The sequence below is a fragment of the Myotis brandtii genome, unplaced genomic scaffold, assembly GCF_000412655.1.
Source record: "Myotis brandtii unplaced genomic scaffold, ASM41265v1 scaffold134, whole genome shotgun sequence".
Taxonomy (NCBI): domain Eukaryota; kingdom Metazoa; phylum Chordata; class Mammalia; order Chiroptera; family Vespertilionidae; genus Myotis; species Myotis brandtii.
The window spans coordinates 1,326,352-1,345,650 of NW_005354756.1; the positions used below are offsets into that span (position 1 = coordinate 1,326,352).

General features: G+C 45.4%; 2 protein-coding genes across 4 annotated transcripts in view; one reads left to right on the top strand and one right to left on the bottom strand.

Annotated features, from left to right (window-relative positions):
- ULK4 (unc-51 like kinase 4) overlaps nucleotides 1-6,041 on the top strand; it is a 290,018-nt gene extending 283,977 nt beyond the window's left edge. The window contains exon 37 of the mRNA XM_014534909.1: nucleotides 1,133-6,041. Within this exon, the coding sequence (XP_014390395.1) occupies nucleotides 1,133-1,196 (64 nt within the window). The 3' untranslated portion in view covers nucleotides 1,197-6,041. The remainder of the gene's footprint in view (nucleotides 1-1,132) is intronic.
- Nucleotides 5,438-18,796, bottom strand: CTNNB1 (catenin (cadherin-associated protein), beta 1, 88kDa). Of its 3 annotated transcripts, none has more exons than XM_005860401.2 (15): nucleotides 18,736-18,796; nucleotides 18,068-18,298; nucleotides 17,612-17,865; nucleotides 17,258-17,496; nucleotides 16,969-17,170; nucleotides 15,501-15,645; nucleotides 12,453-12,556; nucleotides 12,036-12,374; nucleotides 11,640-11,798; nucleotides 9,654-9,773; nucleotides 8,793-8,943; nucleotides 8,582-8,703; nucleotides 7,603-7,663; nucleotides 6,515-6,735; nucleotides 5,438-6,034 (listed from the first exon to the last, which is right to left on the bottom strand). In XM_005860401.2, the coding sequence occupies exons 1-14, from the start codon at nucleotides 18,746-18,748 to the stop codon at nucleotides 6,527-6,529; spliced, it is 2,349 nt and encodes a 782-aa protein (XP_005860463.1). In that variant the 5' UTR covers nucleotides 18,749-18,796; the 3' UTR covers nucleotides 5,438-6,034; nucleotides 6,515-6,526. The 3 variants fall into 3 exon arrangements, with proteins under 3 accessions (XP_005860463.1, XP_005860462.1, XP_005860461.1); XM_005860400.2 differs by having other exon boundaries at nucleotides 5,438-6,193; XM_005860399.2 differs by having other exon boundaries at nucleotides 5,438-6,735.
- Between the last annotated feature and the right edge of the window lie 503 nt (nucleotides 18,797-19,299).

Genomic DNA, 19,299 nt, shown 5'->3' on the forward strand with positions numbered 1-19,299 from the left:
TCGGGCTGCGCACACAGCCACCCCCAGGGACCCCAGCCTTGAGCAGTTTGGTGGCCCGCTCCTGAGAGCCCTTCCCCCAGCTGCCTGTGGGACTCTCCTAGCAGGCCCTCAGTCTGCCTTCGGGTCCAGGCCAGTGCGGCCGCAGGATGCACCTAAATCTTGACCAAATGTCAAGTGAGGCTCAGGGCTCCATGGGGCTGGTGGTCTCCCCCACCCCCGCCCCCAGCACTTCAGGCAGGTGAGAGGTTGGGCTTTGCTCCGATGGCTGAAGAAAGGCTTCTCTAATGGTGACCAAGGAGGGAATGGCAGTGCTCTCGGTTCTGATTGGCTCTGCCACAGGTTGACATGCCCTTTGCCAGTCACTGAGCCTTCCGGGGCGGCTCAGTGGGCAGGGCAGACCCTCGGGACCTTGGCTGCGCAGCCCCGTCTCCTGCCCTGTCCCCCGGGGGCCCACCTTCTATGCAGCCCCCACCTGATTATTTGACAACAGCTCTATTTCTGTGTAGTGGGAGGTGCCACGAGCTAATTGCATACTTCAAGGTGAACATTGCTGTGTGTCACTCTTTCTTTGCTAACAGTTGTTAGTGCACAGGCTTAAATGTGTCTCAATTTGCTCTGTTAACAAAGTATCCATGTTAAGCTCTTAATTGCACATCCACACCTATGGGAATAAGACACCCAAGACTCATGGCTGATGGGCCAGCCAGTGGCAACACGGAGCAGGAGAGTCAGCCTTTGGGCGGGTCTGGGATCTTCGGTCTTTGGTACAAGTCAGCTGGAGGCAGGCGCTGGGCAGGCCCCCCAGCGGGACCCCGTGGGACCCGGGCCAGGCTGAGCAGGGTCTGGCTGCTGTCTGACTTGCCTGACAGCTCAGCATCAGTGCACCTGGCCCAGGGCGTTCAGATGCTGAGAGCTGGTGGGCCAGGAGCTCAGGCCTCGATTAGGGGTGCTGGTGGGGCCAGTTCTGAGCCCCACTGGGGGTGCGGCTGACGGGTTCGCACCTCAGCCTGGGAACACGGTTTCTGCGCCTCTAGATACTGCGGAGGGGCCGCCCTAGGAGAAGCAGCTGGTGCATCGGACACCAGCCCCTTTGAACGAGGCGGCTCTTCAGCCTGACTTTGTTTCCTCACAGTTCATCTGCCGACAGTGCGGTGGCCTCCTTGGCCCTGGAAATCCTCCAAACGGTTGGACACTAGGCGAGAAGGCACCGAACACAGGCCCAACCTCGGCTGCACAGGCAAGGCCAGCCCCCGACACGCTCGGCACCCCAGCCGTCCCCGCACCCAATAAAGCCAGCTGACGCCCAAGCCTGCGGCTGCGGTGCTCTCCCTCACTGTGGGCCCTGGAAACGGCCTCCGAATAGAGCCTCGTCCTGGGGGCACCCGGGAAGCCAGGTTTGCCCCTGGGCTCAGAACGTCCTTTCCTGTGTGGCGCGGGCCAGCCCGCCTGCGGAGACTGAAGGCAGCGCCCAGCCAGCCTTGGGAAGGGTTAGCCTGTCTCCCCCCACTTTGACCTGCCTGGCTGTCCTTCCTCTCAGGGACACACTGAGTCCCAGAGCCCCCTGCAGGCACAGGCAGCTAGGAGTTTGCCTGCAGAAATGCCAGCACTCCAGGAACGCTGGCTTCCAGGAAGGTCTGCCCATCGGGGTGGGTGGATGGCATCCAAGTAGAATTGTCCCCCCAACTTCTACCAGTTACTCCCAAATCCTTGAACCTCTTCAGCCTCTCCCTATGTTCCCTCACACACATGCCAAGAACCTCCTGGGAGCGTCATGCCCATGAACACATTTGGTGGACAGTGCAGAGGTGTTGGGCCGAGGCATCTGGCCTGGAAGGTGGGATGGGTCGTGGACAGCTCAGACCAGGTGAGCAAGATGATGCATCCCCTTGTCTCTGGGGCCTCGGTGTCTGATCTGCAAAAGGAAAGGGCTAGACCAGGCCAACAGCTGCTACCCTTCTCCCAGCTGTGGGACTGCACTGCTCAGAGAGGATGCGCCCCTAATAAACACTGCCCCTGCCTAGGTGGGGCTGTCCCCTGCAGAGTGGGTGGGGCAGGCAGAGGTCGTAGGCCCACTGTGCCACAGTGATCAGGGTAGTTTGCCAAGTTCATTGGGCTTTATATAGAAAGCAGCTTGTGCCAACTCTCAAAGGCATGTCTGTCAGTCCCCACCACAACCTGCGAAGCAAGCCTTCTCCGCTTCCTTTCAGGCCATCTACTTGCTTGGCTGACCTCAGGACTGACTCCATAGCCCTGTGTCCCCTGTGGGTGTCCAGAGCTTGGCTGTAAACAGCTGGGGGGTAAGAGGCTGTCCCGTCCCGTCCCCCCCACCCCGCCACAGCAGCAGGCAGTTTGGTTTGATGGCTCATAGCCTACTTACTGCCCATGGTGAGGAGGCTGCATCCCCAGGGGTCTGGCCTGGCTGGAATGGCCTGTGCTCCTGGGTGGGGTAGGGAGTTAACACAGGGAGCAGCCAGAGGCCTGGCCTTTGGCTCCAGCTGCTTTGCCTCCGGGGCCCAGGGAGCAGGCACAAATCTCCTGTTTTCCCAGACAACCTGTTCTCTCCCTTGATTCAGTTCCTGGGGAACCACTTGAGTTCTGGGTCTAGAGTCCTCAGAGAAGGAATTTCAGAGAATGGAAAAGCGACTTCCCCCTTTCCATCAAGCAGGGAGGAGTCTTTGCTGTTTAAAGTAAACTAGGTAGGATTTAACGTTCCCAAACCTTGTTGAGTTGACCATGCCTGGCCGAGCCCACAGCACAGCGTGTTTGAGAAAAGGGCACCTCAGTCGGCAGGAGGACGAGATGAAGGTCCCAGCAGGGCTACTGCCCTCCAAGGTGCCCAGCCCAGGGTGCCGGGCACTAAAGCTGGCCCATGCCAAGCCTTGTACCCTATGTGAGGCTCTGTCCTTCTGGACCTAGGGGATCCTTTTTGTTCTTCTCACAAAGTGTCAAACAAGCAGCAGCAGCCGCAGTATAATGAAATCGAGGTAGGGCGAGAGCAGGCTGGCTGGGCGGCGGCAGAGACCCTTCCCTGCCTTCTCCAGGCGAGAGGCCCATGCCCTCGTCTTGGCTTCCCAGGATGGCTGCAGTGCTGAGAAAGGAGCTGGCCCCTAGCCCAATTGGAGCTCACAGGATTCTGACAGTGGTAAGGGGTCCAGACCCAGGTACCTGCTGGCTTCCCCTTCCCACCACCTCCAAGCCTCAGCTATTTGCTCGTCAACTGACACACCACTGGGACGACTGGTGTCACTGAAGTCGGCAGCCGAGAGCACTCGGGCGGGGAGTGGCTGCACAGGACCTCCGCCTTCCCCTCGACTTACACCCTAACGCGGCGAGACCTTGCCTAACTCCTGCCTGAGAGGAATGTCCGAGGACGGTGCCTGTGAAGAACCGTTGGGTGACTGGTTCCAGGTGGTCAGAGAGGAAGCGAGAGTCACGGGGGCAGCTGAGGTAGGTCTGCTGGGTGCAGTGACAGAATTGACTGCCTGGTGGTTCTTTGGACGCGTCCAGCTCCTCGCATTCCTTATTACATGAGGTTTTCTGTTACCTGACGAGGTTCCAGGTCAGCTCTGTGACTGTAGTGTAGCTCAGGCTCTTGTCCAAGGTGAGGAGAGGAGAGGTCTCCCTGCCTCCTCTTGAAGCAAGACGCCCGTCTCCCTCCCTCCCCTGGCAACACACACAGGACGCAGAAATAAATCTCTGCACTCCGATGTCCGCAGCGACTGAGGTAGGAGCCTTGGGAAGGAGGGTGGGGGAGGAGCTACCAACGCCCAAAGAAAGGGGCTTGGCGACGGAGGGCTGTCTGGAGTGGGATGGAAACAGACTGGACAAAGGTTAGGAGGCCCCATTAGGCTCCAGCTTCAGTGGAGCTGAGGAGAGAAGTGTGGGAAGAAAAGAAGCCTCGGCCTAGAACGAGGGAGTGGAGTGCGGAGGGGCCTGGAGGGAGACTGGCTTACAGCCCACTGCTGCCTCTCGGAGGCGTCAGGGAGGCCCGTCACCCCCTCTCACCTGCTGAGTGGGCACCACATAGGAGCGAGGAGAAAAGGAGACACGACCTTTTCTGCCCCACCCTCACCCTTCCATTCTGTAACTGCCTTGGGGGGCTGATCCACTCAAGTCAAGGAAAGCAGTGCGATTCTCACCTGCTGGAACAAAACCACCACAGCCATCTACTCAGCTTTGCTAATTAAACCAAACAACACAAGTCAGATCTTGTTTTTATTACAGTAACCTAAACAAGAATTAAAAAGCTTATTCACCTCAAGAACTTTCACTGTCAAGGATTCAAATAACCAGATCAAGGTCTCATGTCTAAAGCGTCTACTCCAACATGAAGCGTCACCCTTCCGCTCAGTGCAGTGGGATCAAATGTCCTGTGACCTCCATCCCCAGGTAACCACTGGCCTGATTTGTGTAAGAATCTAAGAACTCCTTGCTTTTCAGTTTTCCCATCCATGGATGAGTTCCTTAAAATAGACTGCCCTTTTTTGGATCAGTGTAGCCCTTCAGTATGCATTTATGACTTTCTTTTGTTTAATATTATGAGATATAGTCAAACTATTGTGTAAAGGTATCGTTTTTAACTGCAGGATGGCCACTCTCATGTATGAAGGAAGTGATTATTGGGCACCTGATCTCACAGTGCCCTACCAGTCATATTGGACCTTGAGGCAAAAGAAAAATACCGATATTGTTTTTATTTAAAATTGATAGTTTGTTGGTCGTGGTTTTTCTGCATTTAACTTCAATTTTATCCAAACGGCCACCCACAGAAAATCAGAAACAGCCCTCCCTAAGCACAAACCACTCTTTTTAAAAGACCAAATCACAAGTCTTAACAGGTCTACTGACTCTGCCCTAAGGGAGGAAAGCTGGGAGACCTACCGCCAGGATGACGGGCTCACCTGGCAGGTAGCTGGAAAGGCCCATTCTGGGTCTATGTTCAGATAAACATCTACACTTAAACCAACTTAATTATCAGTTCAAAGTGGAGTTGAAGGAATTCCCCTCTCCAAATGAGTCACACTTATGTGAAGGTGCTTGGGGTCTAAAGCCCAGGTAGTTAATTTTTCATTCTTAAGACAGTAACTGTGGGGTGGGGAATTCCTATTGGCTTCAGTTTTGCTCTATGTAGCCCAAGGACTAGATAGATGCCTTTTGGTCACTTGGGTGAGATTACACAGAAGCCAGGTGAAGTCTTGGCCACAGGGTCTAAGCCCAGAGTCCTTCAGTTGGAGAAGGTGGAATCTCGCCTCTCACACAAGGTCAGAATCCGTGTTCACGGCTGAAACCATTGTTGGGGCCACTGCTGGAGAAACTTGGCCAACATTCCCATCTAAGGTAAAGGCTCTACCTTTGACCACTGAGTTCACTATGTACGCGAATATACTTGTTACCCTCACAACACCATTTGCTAACAAGGAAAAAAGGTGACACAATCGAATGAATTAAAAGTTTAATTCTGAACCATTTTTATAACTGCATTTTCTCTTGAAGCATTGAATCACAGCAGGTTACAACAACTTTGGGATAAAAGGCAACTGGTAAACTGTCCAAAACAAGGTTCCAAATAACACCTCTTACTGATTTACCCTACCCATACATATCCCAAATAAAGTTTTCGATCAAAAACATGAAATAGATCCACCTGCTTATTTTAAGCATATTAAAAAGGAAACTAATTGGACCATTTCTATTTGTCTATTTTATACAAAAAGGCTACACAATGTTACACTTTATTCAGATTACAATTAGAGTGATTATGAATTAGTGTTCTACACCATTACTCAATTCTTAAAAATTAGAAATTGCTGTAGCAGTATTCACTATAACTTAAGACTACAAGACTTAAAAAACTAACAGTTACTGCAAAAAAAATTAAAGAGCTACTTCAAAGCAAGCAAAGTCAGTACCATTACAGATATTAAAAAAAATTTTAACAAGCAAGGCTAGAGTTTGATAAATTCCATCCTGTGATCCATTCTTGTGCATTCTTCACTTCTTGAGTCACTCCCAAAATCCATTTGTATTGTTACTCCTCGACCAAAAAGGACCAGAACAAAAAGTTTACTTCAATTGTTCCCATAGGAAACTCAGCTTGGTTAGTGTGTCAGGCACTTTCTGAGATACCAGCCCACCCCTCGAGCCCTCTCAGCAACTCTACAGGCCAATCACAATGCAAGTTCAGACAATACCGCTGTATAAAGAGAGAAAGGCTGCTATTAATGTTTAAAACAGCAAATGTTACTCGTTTGAGTATTAAGTTGCAAAAGCTGTGGCAAAAAACATTAAAGTTAATGACTTCCACACATGACCACGTAACAACCAGAAATCTGAGAACATTCAAATGCTCTAAGACATCTCCTTTCAAAGTATGTATGTAGCTGTTTTGTGTGTTTTTTTTGTGGCAGATTTACAAATCGGTCTAGACCACTCCCACCCTACCAACCAAGTCTTTCTGAAGTTCTGTAGGCAGAGTAAAAGTATTTTACCCAAACTGGCTTTTTTAACTTCTTACCTAAAGGATGATTTACAGGTCAGTATCAAACCAGGCCAGCTGATTGCTGTCACCTGGAGGCAGCCCATCCATGAGGTCCTGGGCGTGCCCCAGATCTGGCAGCCCATCAACTGGATAGTCAGCACCAGGGTGGTGGCCACCCATCTCATGCTCCATCATTGGGTCCATTCCCAAGGCATCCTGGCCGTATCCACCAGAGTGAAAAGAACGATAGCTGGGATCTACAGGAGTCGGGGTGGCAACAAAACGGGCAAGGGAGTGAGAGGAGAAAGAGGTTACCACTGAGGTTAGGGACGTCGGAGGACTACGTACTTGTTGGAAAGCACTCCTCTAGCCTCTTCATCTTCTAGCTTTCTTCAGCCAAGTAATCACCCAAGGCCAGGCCACCCACGCAGTGCTAGTCCTGCCTTCAGTTCACCCTCAACGTTTTGCATTTCCCCAGCCAGAGACAAGTTCCTCAGGAGGAAAGAGCAGCTCCCACTGCACACAACCACCCAGGCACCAAGAAGCCATGGGCAGGAGGTGAGGCAACAAGGAAGCCTGGCAGATCTAGCTGTTGAGAAGTCCAGGGGATGCCCACAAAGGTACTGAGAAAATGCAAGACATCGTTTCCAATGGAACTTCTACACGTGTTATCTTAAAGGTTATATGTCTGTCAAGGAAAGAAGCTATGGGCTTTAGTTGTTTATGAAAAACAAATTTAAGATGAATAGTTATAGCTGTTGGTAGTCTACCCCATGCTCCATCTCCATTACCAAGAGTTGAATTAGCTTTTCAGAAAAACTCGATCATACAACTAGGTAAATACCCACCCAGACCTGAGCTTGGGGACACAAGTTTCCCATGCTCTCATTTCCTGGGTGGGTTGTAGACCCCAGTAACAGAGCTTCTCTGACAGCACACACATACAAAAGAATAAGCAGAAACCCGGCAGGAGAGACAAGTGTTGGTGGCGTGATACTGTTGAAGAACTGACTTTAATTGCTGCCACTGCTTGCTTTCCTGCCAACATTGGCTTCCCAGGTAAGCAAACTAGCTCTTTTGATAAAGCCTGATCTAGAGTTAATCGAGAAACATGAGACACATACCATCCTGGCGATATCCAAGGGGCTCTCCCTGGGCACCAATATCAAGTCCAAGATCAGCAGTCTAGATAAATAGGTACAAAACAAGGAAGCAAAATGAAGATTCTCAACTTAAAGTACGCTCATAAACATTACAGAAATACTTAGAAAATACAGAATTACTTCAAAATATAGAAGTATATAATAGATACGTCAAACTCCACTCCACGAAGATCAACCACTGATACTCAAGAGAAACATGTTTTCCCATTGCACACAGTATTTTAAAAATTCACGAAGTTATCCTTTTAGCAAATACACAGTAAGTGCTTACTATGTGCCAGGCACTGTTCTAGGTGCTAGAGATACAACAGAAAACAAAACAGGCAAAGTGTCACCCCCCAACAGGACATGTGACATGAGAGAGGACTTGAGCCTGTGCGGAAGCTGCAATGAACTGAGACGGAGAAAATAATGACAGAACAGGTTTGGGGAGGAGGTGGGTGGAGAAGTTCAGAGCTCAAGTTGGAACATGTCAAGGCTGCCTGTTAAAAACCTAGTAACACATCACTCACTGTTTGGCATTTCCTTTTAACGAATAATATGTAGGATCTCTTTCCCTTCAACTGTATATTACTATGTACCATAAAAGACAGTCCTAATTTTCAATGAATAACTGTGGAGGACATACACTAAAATTCATAGAAATTCAGCCAGAGATGTAGTGACAAAATGACCCCCAACTCACAGTGTTTAATGATTGCCTCTTTACTCTGATAATTTTCATCTCCCTCCCTGTGAATTCTAAGGTTAAGTAAGCAGTTAGTTTGTTCTGAGCAGGCTTTTGAAAGCTGTAGTTCTCCTTCAGTCGTTGCCCACATAGCATGATGAACGACTATTCAAGCTAAGGACAGTCAGCAACAATGCACATATACTTAGTGTTCTGAGGGAAAACATGAACTGCTCTGGCCAACCACCAAATACACACACTCGCACTGCCTACCTCATTCCAAGCCATTGGCTCTGTTCTGAAGAGAGAACTGGTCAGCTCCACTGAAAGCCGCTTCTTATAGTCCTGTGGCTTGTCCTCAGACATTCGGAACAAAACAGCAGCTGCATACGTTGCTGGGAGAGGACAGAAACAAAGGCTCTTAGGGAAAATGGAGGCATCACTGTACGCACCAGCTGGAGGTCCTGGTTCCTCTTCTACTTACCCACACCTTCATTCCTCGAGTGCAGCAGTTCCGTCAGGGGAGCCGTGGCTCCCTCGGCTTCAATAGCTTCTGCAGCCTCCTTGTCCTGAGCGAGTTCACAGAGGACCCCTGCTGCTACTCTCTGGATATTTTCAATGGGAGAATAAAGCAGCTAAGGAGAAAACACACATGAAAGCCTAATTAAATTAAAGCACAGCAAGCACCCCACATTGTGGTACAAACGTTCCCAAGTGAGTATAAATGGCGTTTGCACTACTTGTATTAAAGCATCATCATGCCCTGCTTAGCAAAGGGGTAAGTCTGAGCAGTGCATGTGAACATCAGAGCACATCCCTAACCTGGATGGTCAGCCCACTGCACCCCTAGGCCACAGGCCTATACAGCACGTTCCTCTACTGAATACTATGGGGACTTGTAACACAATAGTATATATAGATTTGCTTACACCAGCATCACCACAAACACGTGAGTAACATGTTGTGCTGTAACAGTACGATATCATGGGGTGACAGGAATTTTTCAGTTCATTATAATCTTATGGTACCACCACTGATGACAGAGATATCATTATGTAGCACTTGACCGTATTCTCTAAATTATTTTCCAAAGTGTTTAATGAAGGGAATTTTCATAAAATTAAATGTATTCCACATAAAGGACCTCACACGTTGAGGTTCTACTTTTCATGCTCTGACAGGGGGACATGGGCAGAGTATTGTCGTTTTATAAATAGTGATAAACAAAAATGAAATGTCTGTACTCTTATTTTGGTCTCTAATTTCCTGAAAATTTGCTTATTGTTAAAATCCTGAAATATTATAACAACCAAAATCTACAACACCTCACTTAAAACCAACATACCTGCACAAACAGTGGAATGGTATTCAGTCCTCTGATTACGATTCGGTTGTGAACATCCCGAGCTAGGATGTGAAGGGCTCCGGTACAACCTTCAACTATTTCTTCCATGCGGACGCCCTCCTACCAAAAGAAACATGGTTAATAGGGCATTCTCCTTCCTAAAGTTTTAAACTAAGATTTTCTGTTCTGAGTAGCAATTACTAGTCACACCATACACCCAAAACTTTCAAGAATTTGCAGTTAGTTCAGGAATAAAGGAGGATTCCATTAAGTTGAATGTCACTGAAAGGGGCCTCATGGTAGCATTAAGTCCACGCAGCAGCCCTTCCCCACACAGTGCTTCCATACGCCTCTGAATCCCACAGAGAACTTTCTTGCAGTGAGGGCACCCACCACTCTAGGTAAAAGGGAAATTGAAAGACGAGAAAGCAATGCTCAGACTATGTCAATGTTTTCTTTCACATGCTCCATTTTTATACACCTATGTATATTTGGTGAAAACTTAGCAAAGTTTTATCACCAACTACTAAAATTCTACTAAGCTGCCAGCAGAAAATCCACGCCTCACCTCCCCAGACTATTCAACTGAAGGCCTGTATGAGAAGAACGTTAGCTTTTGCAAAATAAGTGCTATGTGCCTTTCCTGTTTCTGAATTTTAAAAAAGGTTATAATGCCCCAGCCAGTCTGGCTCAGTGGATAGAGCATCGGCCTGCGGACTGAAGGGTCCCTGGTTCGATTTGGGCCAAGGGCACATCCAGGTTGTGGGCTCGATCCCCAATAGGGGGCGTGCAGAAGGCAGCCAATCAATGATTCTCTCTCATCACTGATGTTTCTCTCCCTTCCTCTCTGAAATCAATAAAAATATATATTAAAAAGAATAAAGGTTATAATTCTGCTACTTTTAGAAACTGTATTTTAAAATAATATATTTTTACCATGACCTCCTGGTTCATGGGTCCAGTCTCAACCACTGAGCCACACTAGCCAGGCACAACTGATTTTTTAGAACAAAACCTTTTTTCCTAAAGAGATTGAAAATAAAAGGTACCTTTGCACTTTAATAAGCCACCTCATAGACACAGGCCAATGCCAAAAGAATGGAGAAAGCCAAAGCCCCCGAGTGAGTGCACACACAAAGCAACTAGCAAGAAGGGGTTCTCAAAATCTGTTATGGGAAGGTCCATCCTTATTTCCTAAAGTAACTGAATTAAAGAAGAGAACTCTCTGAAGGTCTGAGTCTTAAATTCAGAGGGTTCACAAATGTCTTTACTTGTAATGAAGTTAGTTTTAAGACTGCAAACTTGGCATCAAAAGTTTTAAGGCAGTGGTTCTCAACCTTCTGGCCCTTTAAATACAGTTGCTCATGTTGTGACTCAACCATAAAATTATTTTCATTGCTACTTCATAACTATAATGTTGCTATGAATCGTAATGTAAATATCTGATACGCAGGATGGTCTTAGGCGACCCCTGTGAAAGGGTCGTTCAACTGCCACAGGGATCGTGACCCACAGGTTGAGAACCGCTGCTTTAAGGGTAAAGATTCCAGAAATGCTATTATTCTTAAAATCTGTTGGCAATCTTATGTCTGTGGAAATAGTTTAAACCACCCTTGGAAGAGACAGTAAATGGTGTGTTAAATATTTGTAAGGTAACACTCATGTTGTAATGGAGAAGAAGAGGCTCTGAAATCAGACAGACTTAAATTCAAATTATGGCTGTTACTTCCTAAGAAGTAAGCCTTTGTATGGATGAAATGAGAAAACACTGCATGAAGTACCTAAACTCACTCTCCCTCTGTAAGCCTAATGCAAAGATGCAAAGGAGATGTCATAGGAAACATCACTAGGGGCCACTTATCTTCTCAGCAGCCACAGAAACATGTCAGTTTTTTTTAGCCATTAGCAAACAGCCCTTCAGGCAGGAAAGAATGGAGGAAGCAAATGATGGATTTATGTCCGGTGTCACTATTAAGGTTTACCCACCACAAACTGCTGCTGTGTTCCGCCCATAGATGTACGACGCTGGGTATCCTGATGTGCACGCACCAGCAGCTGAACTAGCCGTGGAATGGCGCCCTGCTCACGCAGAGGTGCATGATTTGCTGGACAAAGGGCAAGATTTCGAATCAATCCAACAGTAGCCTGTAGATAAGAAAGAACAACAAAGAACTGGCATACAACTCAACAAAACCATTTTCTAGCCTAAAATTCCCACCACACTAAAATTACTGATATCACTTAAAAGTAGCACTGATTACACAAACACTTCAGAACCCCATCCCAGCCATACTTCCTATGCATCAACCCCTCATGCTGAGCAGCCATCCAATAGCTAGAGGTGGCTCATTTTTAATTCTGTGACCTCCTTTGGCAAATTACCTTTATCAGAGGCCAATGGGATGGTGGGTGTAGGAGTTTCACCACAACTGGTAGTCCATAGTGAAGGCGAACAGCATTCTGGGCCATCTCTGCTTCCTGGTGTCGGCTGGTCAGATGACGAAGAGCACAGATGGCAGGCTCAGTGATGTCCTCCCTGTCACCAGCACGAAGGACAGTACGCACAAGAGCCTCAATACCACCCACTTGGCACACCATCATCTTGTTCTTATAATTATTGCAAGTGAGATTAGAAAGGATTCCCGCTGCACAGGTGACCACATTTATATCATCTGAGCCCAGCAGCTGAACAAGAGTCCCAAGAAGACCTTCCATCCCTTCCTATGGAAACAGAAACAGATGCTCAGTACACACTCATCTTGACTCTGTCACTAAGGCACCAGCTTACCCAGAATTTACCTGTTTAGTTGCAGCATCTGAAAGATTCCTTAGAGTCCAAAGACAGTTCTGAACAAGACGCTGACTTGGATCTGTCAGATGAAGTCCTAAAGCTTGCATTCCACCTAGAAGATGAAAAAAGATCTAAGGCAATGCCATTAGCTAACAATTCTATCAGCACTACGTGTCTTCTCTAGTCTTGGAGGGTGTTCCTCTTTATTGCCAAAGTGTATTCCCCCTTCCATCTAAACCCTTTATTTCCTTTTATTTTCTAGGATACTGTCCAGTTGCCAGTTCATCTGATAGAGCTTGTGGTCTAGTTGGAGGCAAACAATAAACAAATATACAATTAATAAACTAAACTATGTATATGTGTGTGACAGATGATATTAAGTGCTATAGGAAAAAAAAAAGATAAGGGATTACAATTTCATGTAGGATAATTAGGTCACCTCGAGATGAAGGTGACATCTGGGCATGTAAATCTAGGTAAGAAAATTCAGAAAGAATGCACTGAACACTTTCACCGGGGACGGCATAAAGGCATCGACTCCCAAGGTTCACAACCTTCCATCACCTAGGACCCTAATGAAGGACATTTACACGGGCAGGTGTCTAATGGAAGCTCAGTTCCCCACATGCTGGCTTAACTTCATCTCCCTCCTACTAAAATCACTTCTGAATGTGGTGAGATACTTTCTTGTTTCCTTGTTAATTTTTCAGGTATGTTTTATTTCCTCAAATTAGGTTAGATCTACTTGCCATAATTCTCATGGCACCTTGTACTTTTCCTTCATAGTATTTATCCCAACTCTTGAGTTTACCTCCCCAACAAGACAAAGGTCATCCCTACCTGGTTCCTTCCTCATAGCTCCAGCTACTAAGTAGTGACCTGAGCAAGGCTGACCCTCAGTATTTGTTAAGTGACTAGATTCCCTTCTACCTTCTCTCCCTCCGAGACTTCATTCCCTCCTTCTATTATAACGCTTAACTCTGAAAGTGGATCTTAACTCGATGCCCACCAGACTTTACACACACATTCTGATTCAGCAGGTCTAGGGTTAAAGTCCCATGCAGATGACTTTGAGGTAGCTCCCTCCTCACTGAGGCTTTTCCCCCCATAACTAATAAGGCAACTCCCCAATCTGTAGCCCAGTCTCCCCGTATTCTAGTACCACACATTTCCAGCTATCTACTGACATTTGAGTCACTGAGTATGTCACCTTCTTTAATGGTTTTGTTCCTCAAATTAAACAATCCATTCTGGTAGTTCCATTTATCGTCATGGTATTCATGATCTCCCCACCACATACCACTTCTGGTTGCACTTTTAGCCCCTACATTGTCACATTCCATGTATTCTTTCATAAGTTTTAAACATTCATCCTTTGTTGTCCTTTATACCAAACTACCTCATTCCTAGAAGCCTGTAAGAAGCCTATAATACATCTCAGAGGCCTGGTCTGCTTGCCTACGGTCATCCAAACTGTCATACAATGTAGTATTAATATTCCAAACACCCCATTGTGATGCTATGCCACTGCTCAACAACCATCAATAGCTTATCTATAAGATAATAGCCAAATTCTTCAGCATAACGTTAAGGAACCCTTTGGAATCTGAATCCCACCTAGCATTCCAAACTGGCCTCAACATTCTACACCTATAGTTTCAAAGCTGAAATAAAGCATGAATAAACATCTTATAGGGGCTAAGAAAGTTCTTCCCGGTATGACCCAGCCTCGCTCATCAACCTCAGTAACCTAGCAATTCATTCCAGTTACTAAGTTTTCGTTATACAGACTCTTCAGTAGCTGGAGGCAGCAATCTTTTCTCTTAATCCCCACCCCATTAATTCTATATTCCTATTTGCTGTTTGTTTCTCATAACACACATTCCAATTTATAATCATTGCGTATTTCTATCAACCTCACTAGACAGTAAGAATAAACAGAGACTTGTATGTTTTGTTAGCCAATGGAAACCATGTGTTTATTATAGTGCTTGAAACACAGGTACTACTGAATATTTTTAGAATAAACTAGAACATCAGAATAACTGGGGAAATGTCTTAAAATGAATATTCCTAGGCCTCCAGTCACATACATTTCCAGATTCAATACCACAGGAATTCTGGTTAAATTAAGTCTAAAACTCTGTATTTTTCCAAGTATTTCTGGAATAGCCGGCAGAATTTACATCCTTGTTCTATGAACCCAGCCACACTTGTCCATCCCCAGGCCAATTGTTGCACTGCCAGCAGCTATCCTGAACAATCATAAAACCTTTCTCTCCCATAGATTCTCAAGTAAAATCTCAACAAGTGAGAAAATGGGTGTTTCCAACCCTGCATTTCCAATGTTTTCTATTAAATGCCCTTACATCTTTCTTCTTACAGTTTTAATTTGAAGCTTGGTTTGAGTCCAGATACATGTAGTTAGTTGGGTTATGGGAAGGAAAAAGGATGCTAGGTAGTTGAAGAGTAACTGTTTCTTTATAGAGAAAAGCAAGAGGCCCTAGTGTAGACCACCTACTCCCTTCCTCTGCCACCAACATGCACACATACAAGCTGCTCCATTAAAAATACTTAAAGGGAAAAGAAAAAAACTGTTTTTCATATGAGAACATTTGCTCACTGTCTACAGAATACCAGTGCAAAACACTGCTCATGAGTATCCACTAGCAAATCAAGAAAACCACTTTGCTGCATACAACTATAATCGAATAGAACATGTTGTAACATAATTTCTCCTATATATTCACAGGTCTACTAGCAATGCAGATTTGCCCAAAACCAAAATTAAAAACAACTTTTATCAAGCCAAGTATTCACTGTCATTTTCTATGATTAGTAAGAACTCTGCCTACACTAGGCTTAAAGAGCACCAATGCAGGTGTGTAGCAGAACACAAACTTTGTCTGAATGTGATCTTGGCTGCAAACTGAATAAGGACCATCTACTTGCAGCCCATTAAGGTTAAGTTCTATTACCTTTTCCTAAGAAAGGTAATCTAATTAGAACTGCAGATGCTATGCACATGAGAACTTAGAATAGACATGAATACTTACCAGCTTCTACAATAGCCGGTTTATTACTAGAGCAGACAGACAGCACCTTCAGTACTCTGCTTGTGGTCCACAGTAGTTTCTCGTAAGTGTAGGTCCTCATTATATTTACTAAAGCTTGAGGTCCACCACTAGCCAGGATGATCAGCTAGAAGGACATATATATATATATATTGTTAGTTGTGGAATCTGCCATATTATATTACCAACATATCTTACTATACAAAAATTTCAGCCAGCTTGCCATTGACTCATATGTATTCCTAGACCACATAACCCATACTCTCATATTGAGGTCCTATTTACCCCTCCTTCTATAGCATTCCACTCAAATTCAGGCATCCTAGTCCTCCCAAGAATATAGCAACTCTGGCCCGATTTTCTTCTTCCCACAAATCATAGCAAAAGGAAAAAGAAAAGAGAAAAAAAGAAACAATGTTGGTATGCAACAGTAATGCCCAGTTATGAAAATTATATCAAAGCTCATTTGTTGAAAATTTATACCAGAGTAGGCACTTAAACTCCTAATGATTTGGTTCATTGCTTTTCCTAATCATATCTACCTTACAAAGAGATGATATACCATAAGCATCCATTACTGCCCTTTACTTCCCTACATACTCCCACCTCCCAACTCTACCCCAATTTTCTAAAAACAAATCTTATCACTTCATGCTTCTGCTGAAACTTACTTGACTGCCTCACACTGCTCTTTTAGCATGGTCTACCGGGCCCTGTGGGACCTACTCTATCTCAGTAGTCCTACCTCAGACCTTTGCTTTTAGTCACTTTTTGCTTTTCTTGAATTTCCAAAATTAGCCATGTTCCTCCTTCAGTAGGACTTTCAAAGATGCCATTTCCTGTCCATGACCTTCACTTAGTCAATCTCTCTCATCCTTGAGAGCTGAACTCAACTATTATTCCTCCAAGAGGTTTCCCTGAACCCTCAGAACTGGGTGTGGTTCACTTATGTTTTCTCATAGCCCCTACTTTCTCCTAACACATGAATTAAATAGTAACTTGGCTATTATCTCAGTGTCTATCTCCCACCCAAGAATGAAAGCTCTAGCAGCGGTTCTCAACCTGTGGGTCGCGACCATCGGAAAACACATATAGCATATCAGATATTTACATTATGATTCGTAACAGTAGCAAAATTACAGTTATGAAGTAGCAACGAAAATAATTTTATGGTTGGGGGTCACCACAACATGAACAACTGTATTAAAGGGCCGCGGCATTAGGAAGGTTGAGAACCACTGCATAAGGGAAGCCTGCCTGCTATATCCCTATTGCCTGGTTCAGTCCTTTACACAAAGACACTCAAATATTTAAAGAAGCCGAGATGTTTAACTTTTCTAAGATCTATACCAAGGGTGAGGCATACAATGAATTCCCAAGAGTCCACAGAGGGCATGACATTGGGGGTCTCCAATGCTCCATGACAACGACATTTAGAACATTCTTTTACCTTGCTTTCTTGATTGCCGTAAGCTAAAATCTGAAGGCAGTCTGTTGTAATAGCCAAGAATTTAACATTTGTTTTGTTGAGCAAAGCAACCATTTTCTGCAGCCCACCAGCTAAACGCACTGCCATTTTAGCTCCTTCTTGATGCAATAAAAGGTTGTGGAGAGTTGTAATGGCATAAAACAATACAGAATCCACTGGTGAGCTGAGGAGAAGAAAAAAGCCTCATCAGAAATGGTGTGATTGCATTCTTCTTCTTGAAGCTTTGAACATTCTGACCACGTTTTCTTACCCAAGCATCTTCACCAGGGCAGGAATGCCCCCAGACTTAAAGATGGCCAGCAAGCCCTCCCGATGATGGGAAAGATTGTGCAAGGTCCCAGCAGTACAACGAGCTGTTTCCACATCATTTGTATTCTGCATGGTACGTACAATAGCAGACACCATCTGAGGAGAACGCATGATGGCGTGTCTGGAAGCTTCCTTTTTAGAAAGCTGATGAACCATAACTGCAGCCTTATTAACCACCACCTATAATGTACAGGAATTAAGAGACAGCATTAGTCTTCAAACACGAACATTAGGTAGACATTCTGCGACTCCTTCCTTCAAAGCCGATTAAAAAGCTCGCCGTGTCATCGCTAACCTGGTCCTCATCGTTCAGCAGTTTTGTCAGTTCTGGGATCGCACGTGTGGCAAGTTCTGCATCATCTTGGTAGTTAATCAAATTTACAACAGCATGTTTCAGCATCTGTGACGGTTCAGCCAAACGCTGGACGTTGGTGGGATGAGCAGCATCAAACTGTGTAGATGGGATCTGCATGCCCTCATCTAATGTCTCAGGGAACATAGCAGCTCGTACCCGCTGAGCTCGTGTCATCGCATACTGTCCATCAATATCTGGAAAGGGTAAATTCAATACTCACTACCCACAGTTAAGCATCCCTGAATATCTGCTGTTCTAAACAGTGAAGGTGACATTGCAATCACTCCCTTTTCTTTACCACACCATTTTATTTAAGCTAGTATTACACCTTAGCTTGTAGAGTAACTAATTCTCAAAGCTGCATGGTGACTCCCAGTAAGGCAGTAATACTCTTACCCGCTACCTGTTCTTGAGTGAAGGACTGAGAAAATCCCTGTTCCCACTCGTACAGGACTTGTTGGGTGGTATCCACATCTTCTTCCTCAGGGTTGCCTTTACCACTCAGAGAAGGGGCTGTGGTGGTGGCACCAGAATGGATTCCAGAGTCCAGGTAAGACTGCTGCTGCCAGTGACTAACAGCCGCTTTTCTGTCTGGCTCCATGGCCATGTCCAACTCCATCAGATCAGCTATAAAAACCAAACAGTATCAGCATTACTACCACAGGAATGTTAATTTTAGTTTTAAAAAAATCTGTGATATGATCCATTGAAATATTTTTAGAAATAAAGTTAAATTTGAAAGACAGCCAAGAATAAAAGAATGATAGCCAGGATTCACTTGGTGACGAAATATCTACACTCCGAGGGGACCACCTAACAGTTACTCACTGAATCAGTGGAAGAGTGGTACTGCATCCAGGCTCCAGAGCAGTCATCCAGACTAGACTCCTGCTGGTGGCTTGTTTGCTAGTTCACTAAGCCATTAGGAGTGAGCAGAAAATGAAGCAAAAGGTAGCCTGATAAGTAAGCAGGGAGAGAGGAAAGCAAGGGGGATCTGAGCCAGACTGGGCTAATGGCAACGAAGTAGAGCCCCAATTCAGTAACTAAAGGCTCATTATACAAACCTTGGGTAGCCATTGTCCACGCAAAATTTTCAAAAACGTTGTATGGTGTACTTCAGATACCCTAAAAGAGATAAGCGGAAGTCATTAGGATTTAAAATTAATTTGATTTTAATAATTATAAGTCACTAGGATGGCTTGTTAATCATCATGGACTAGAGCCACAAAAAGCCCCAAATCATCTTTTACCACGTGACACAGTGAAACACAGACCTTATGGTCTCCTCAGACACCTCAACCACAGCTCCATCACTGCTGAACCGATCAGTGAAAACTCCTCTTTAACAAGCACTTCCTTTTATAGAAATACAAACTACAGATATTCAGCATGTCAGAAAGCATAATTATTGAAGATCACGAAGAAAGCATAAGAGCTCTAATAATGAAAGCCAAGGGTAGGAGGCGACTATTCAAAATCAACTCCTCCTTGGGTTCCAAAAGGCCTCTCCCATTTTAACTCTCACTGAAAAATTCATAGACCCTCTTTGGACAGGAGTCCAATGGGATTCTTAAAAAACATCACATTTTCATTTGAAGGATCAACTGTTTTCTGTTATAATATGATGC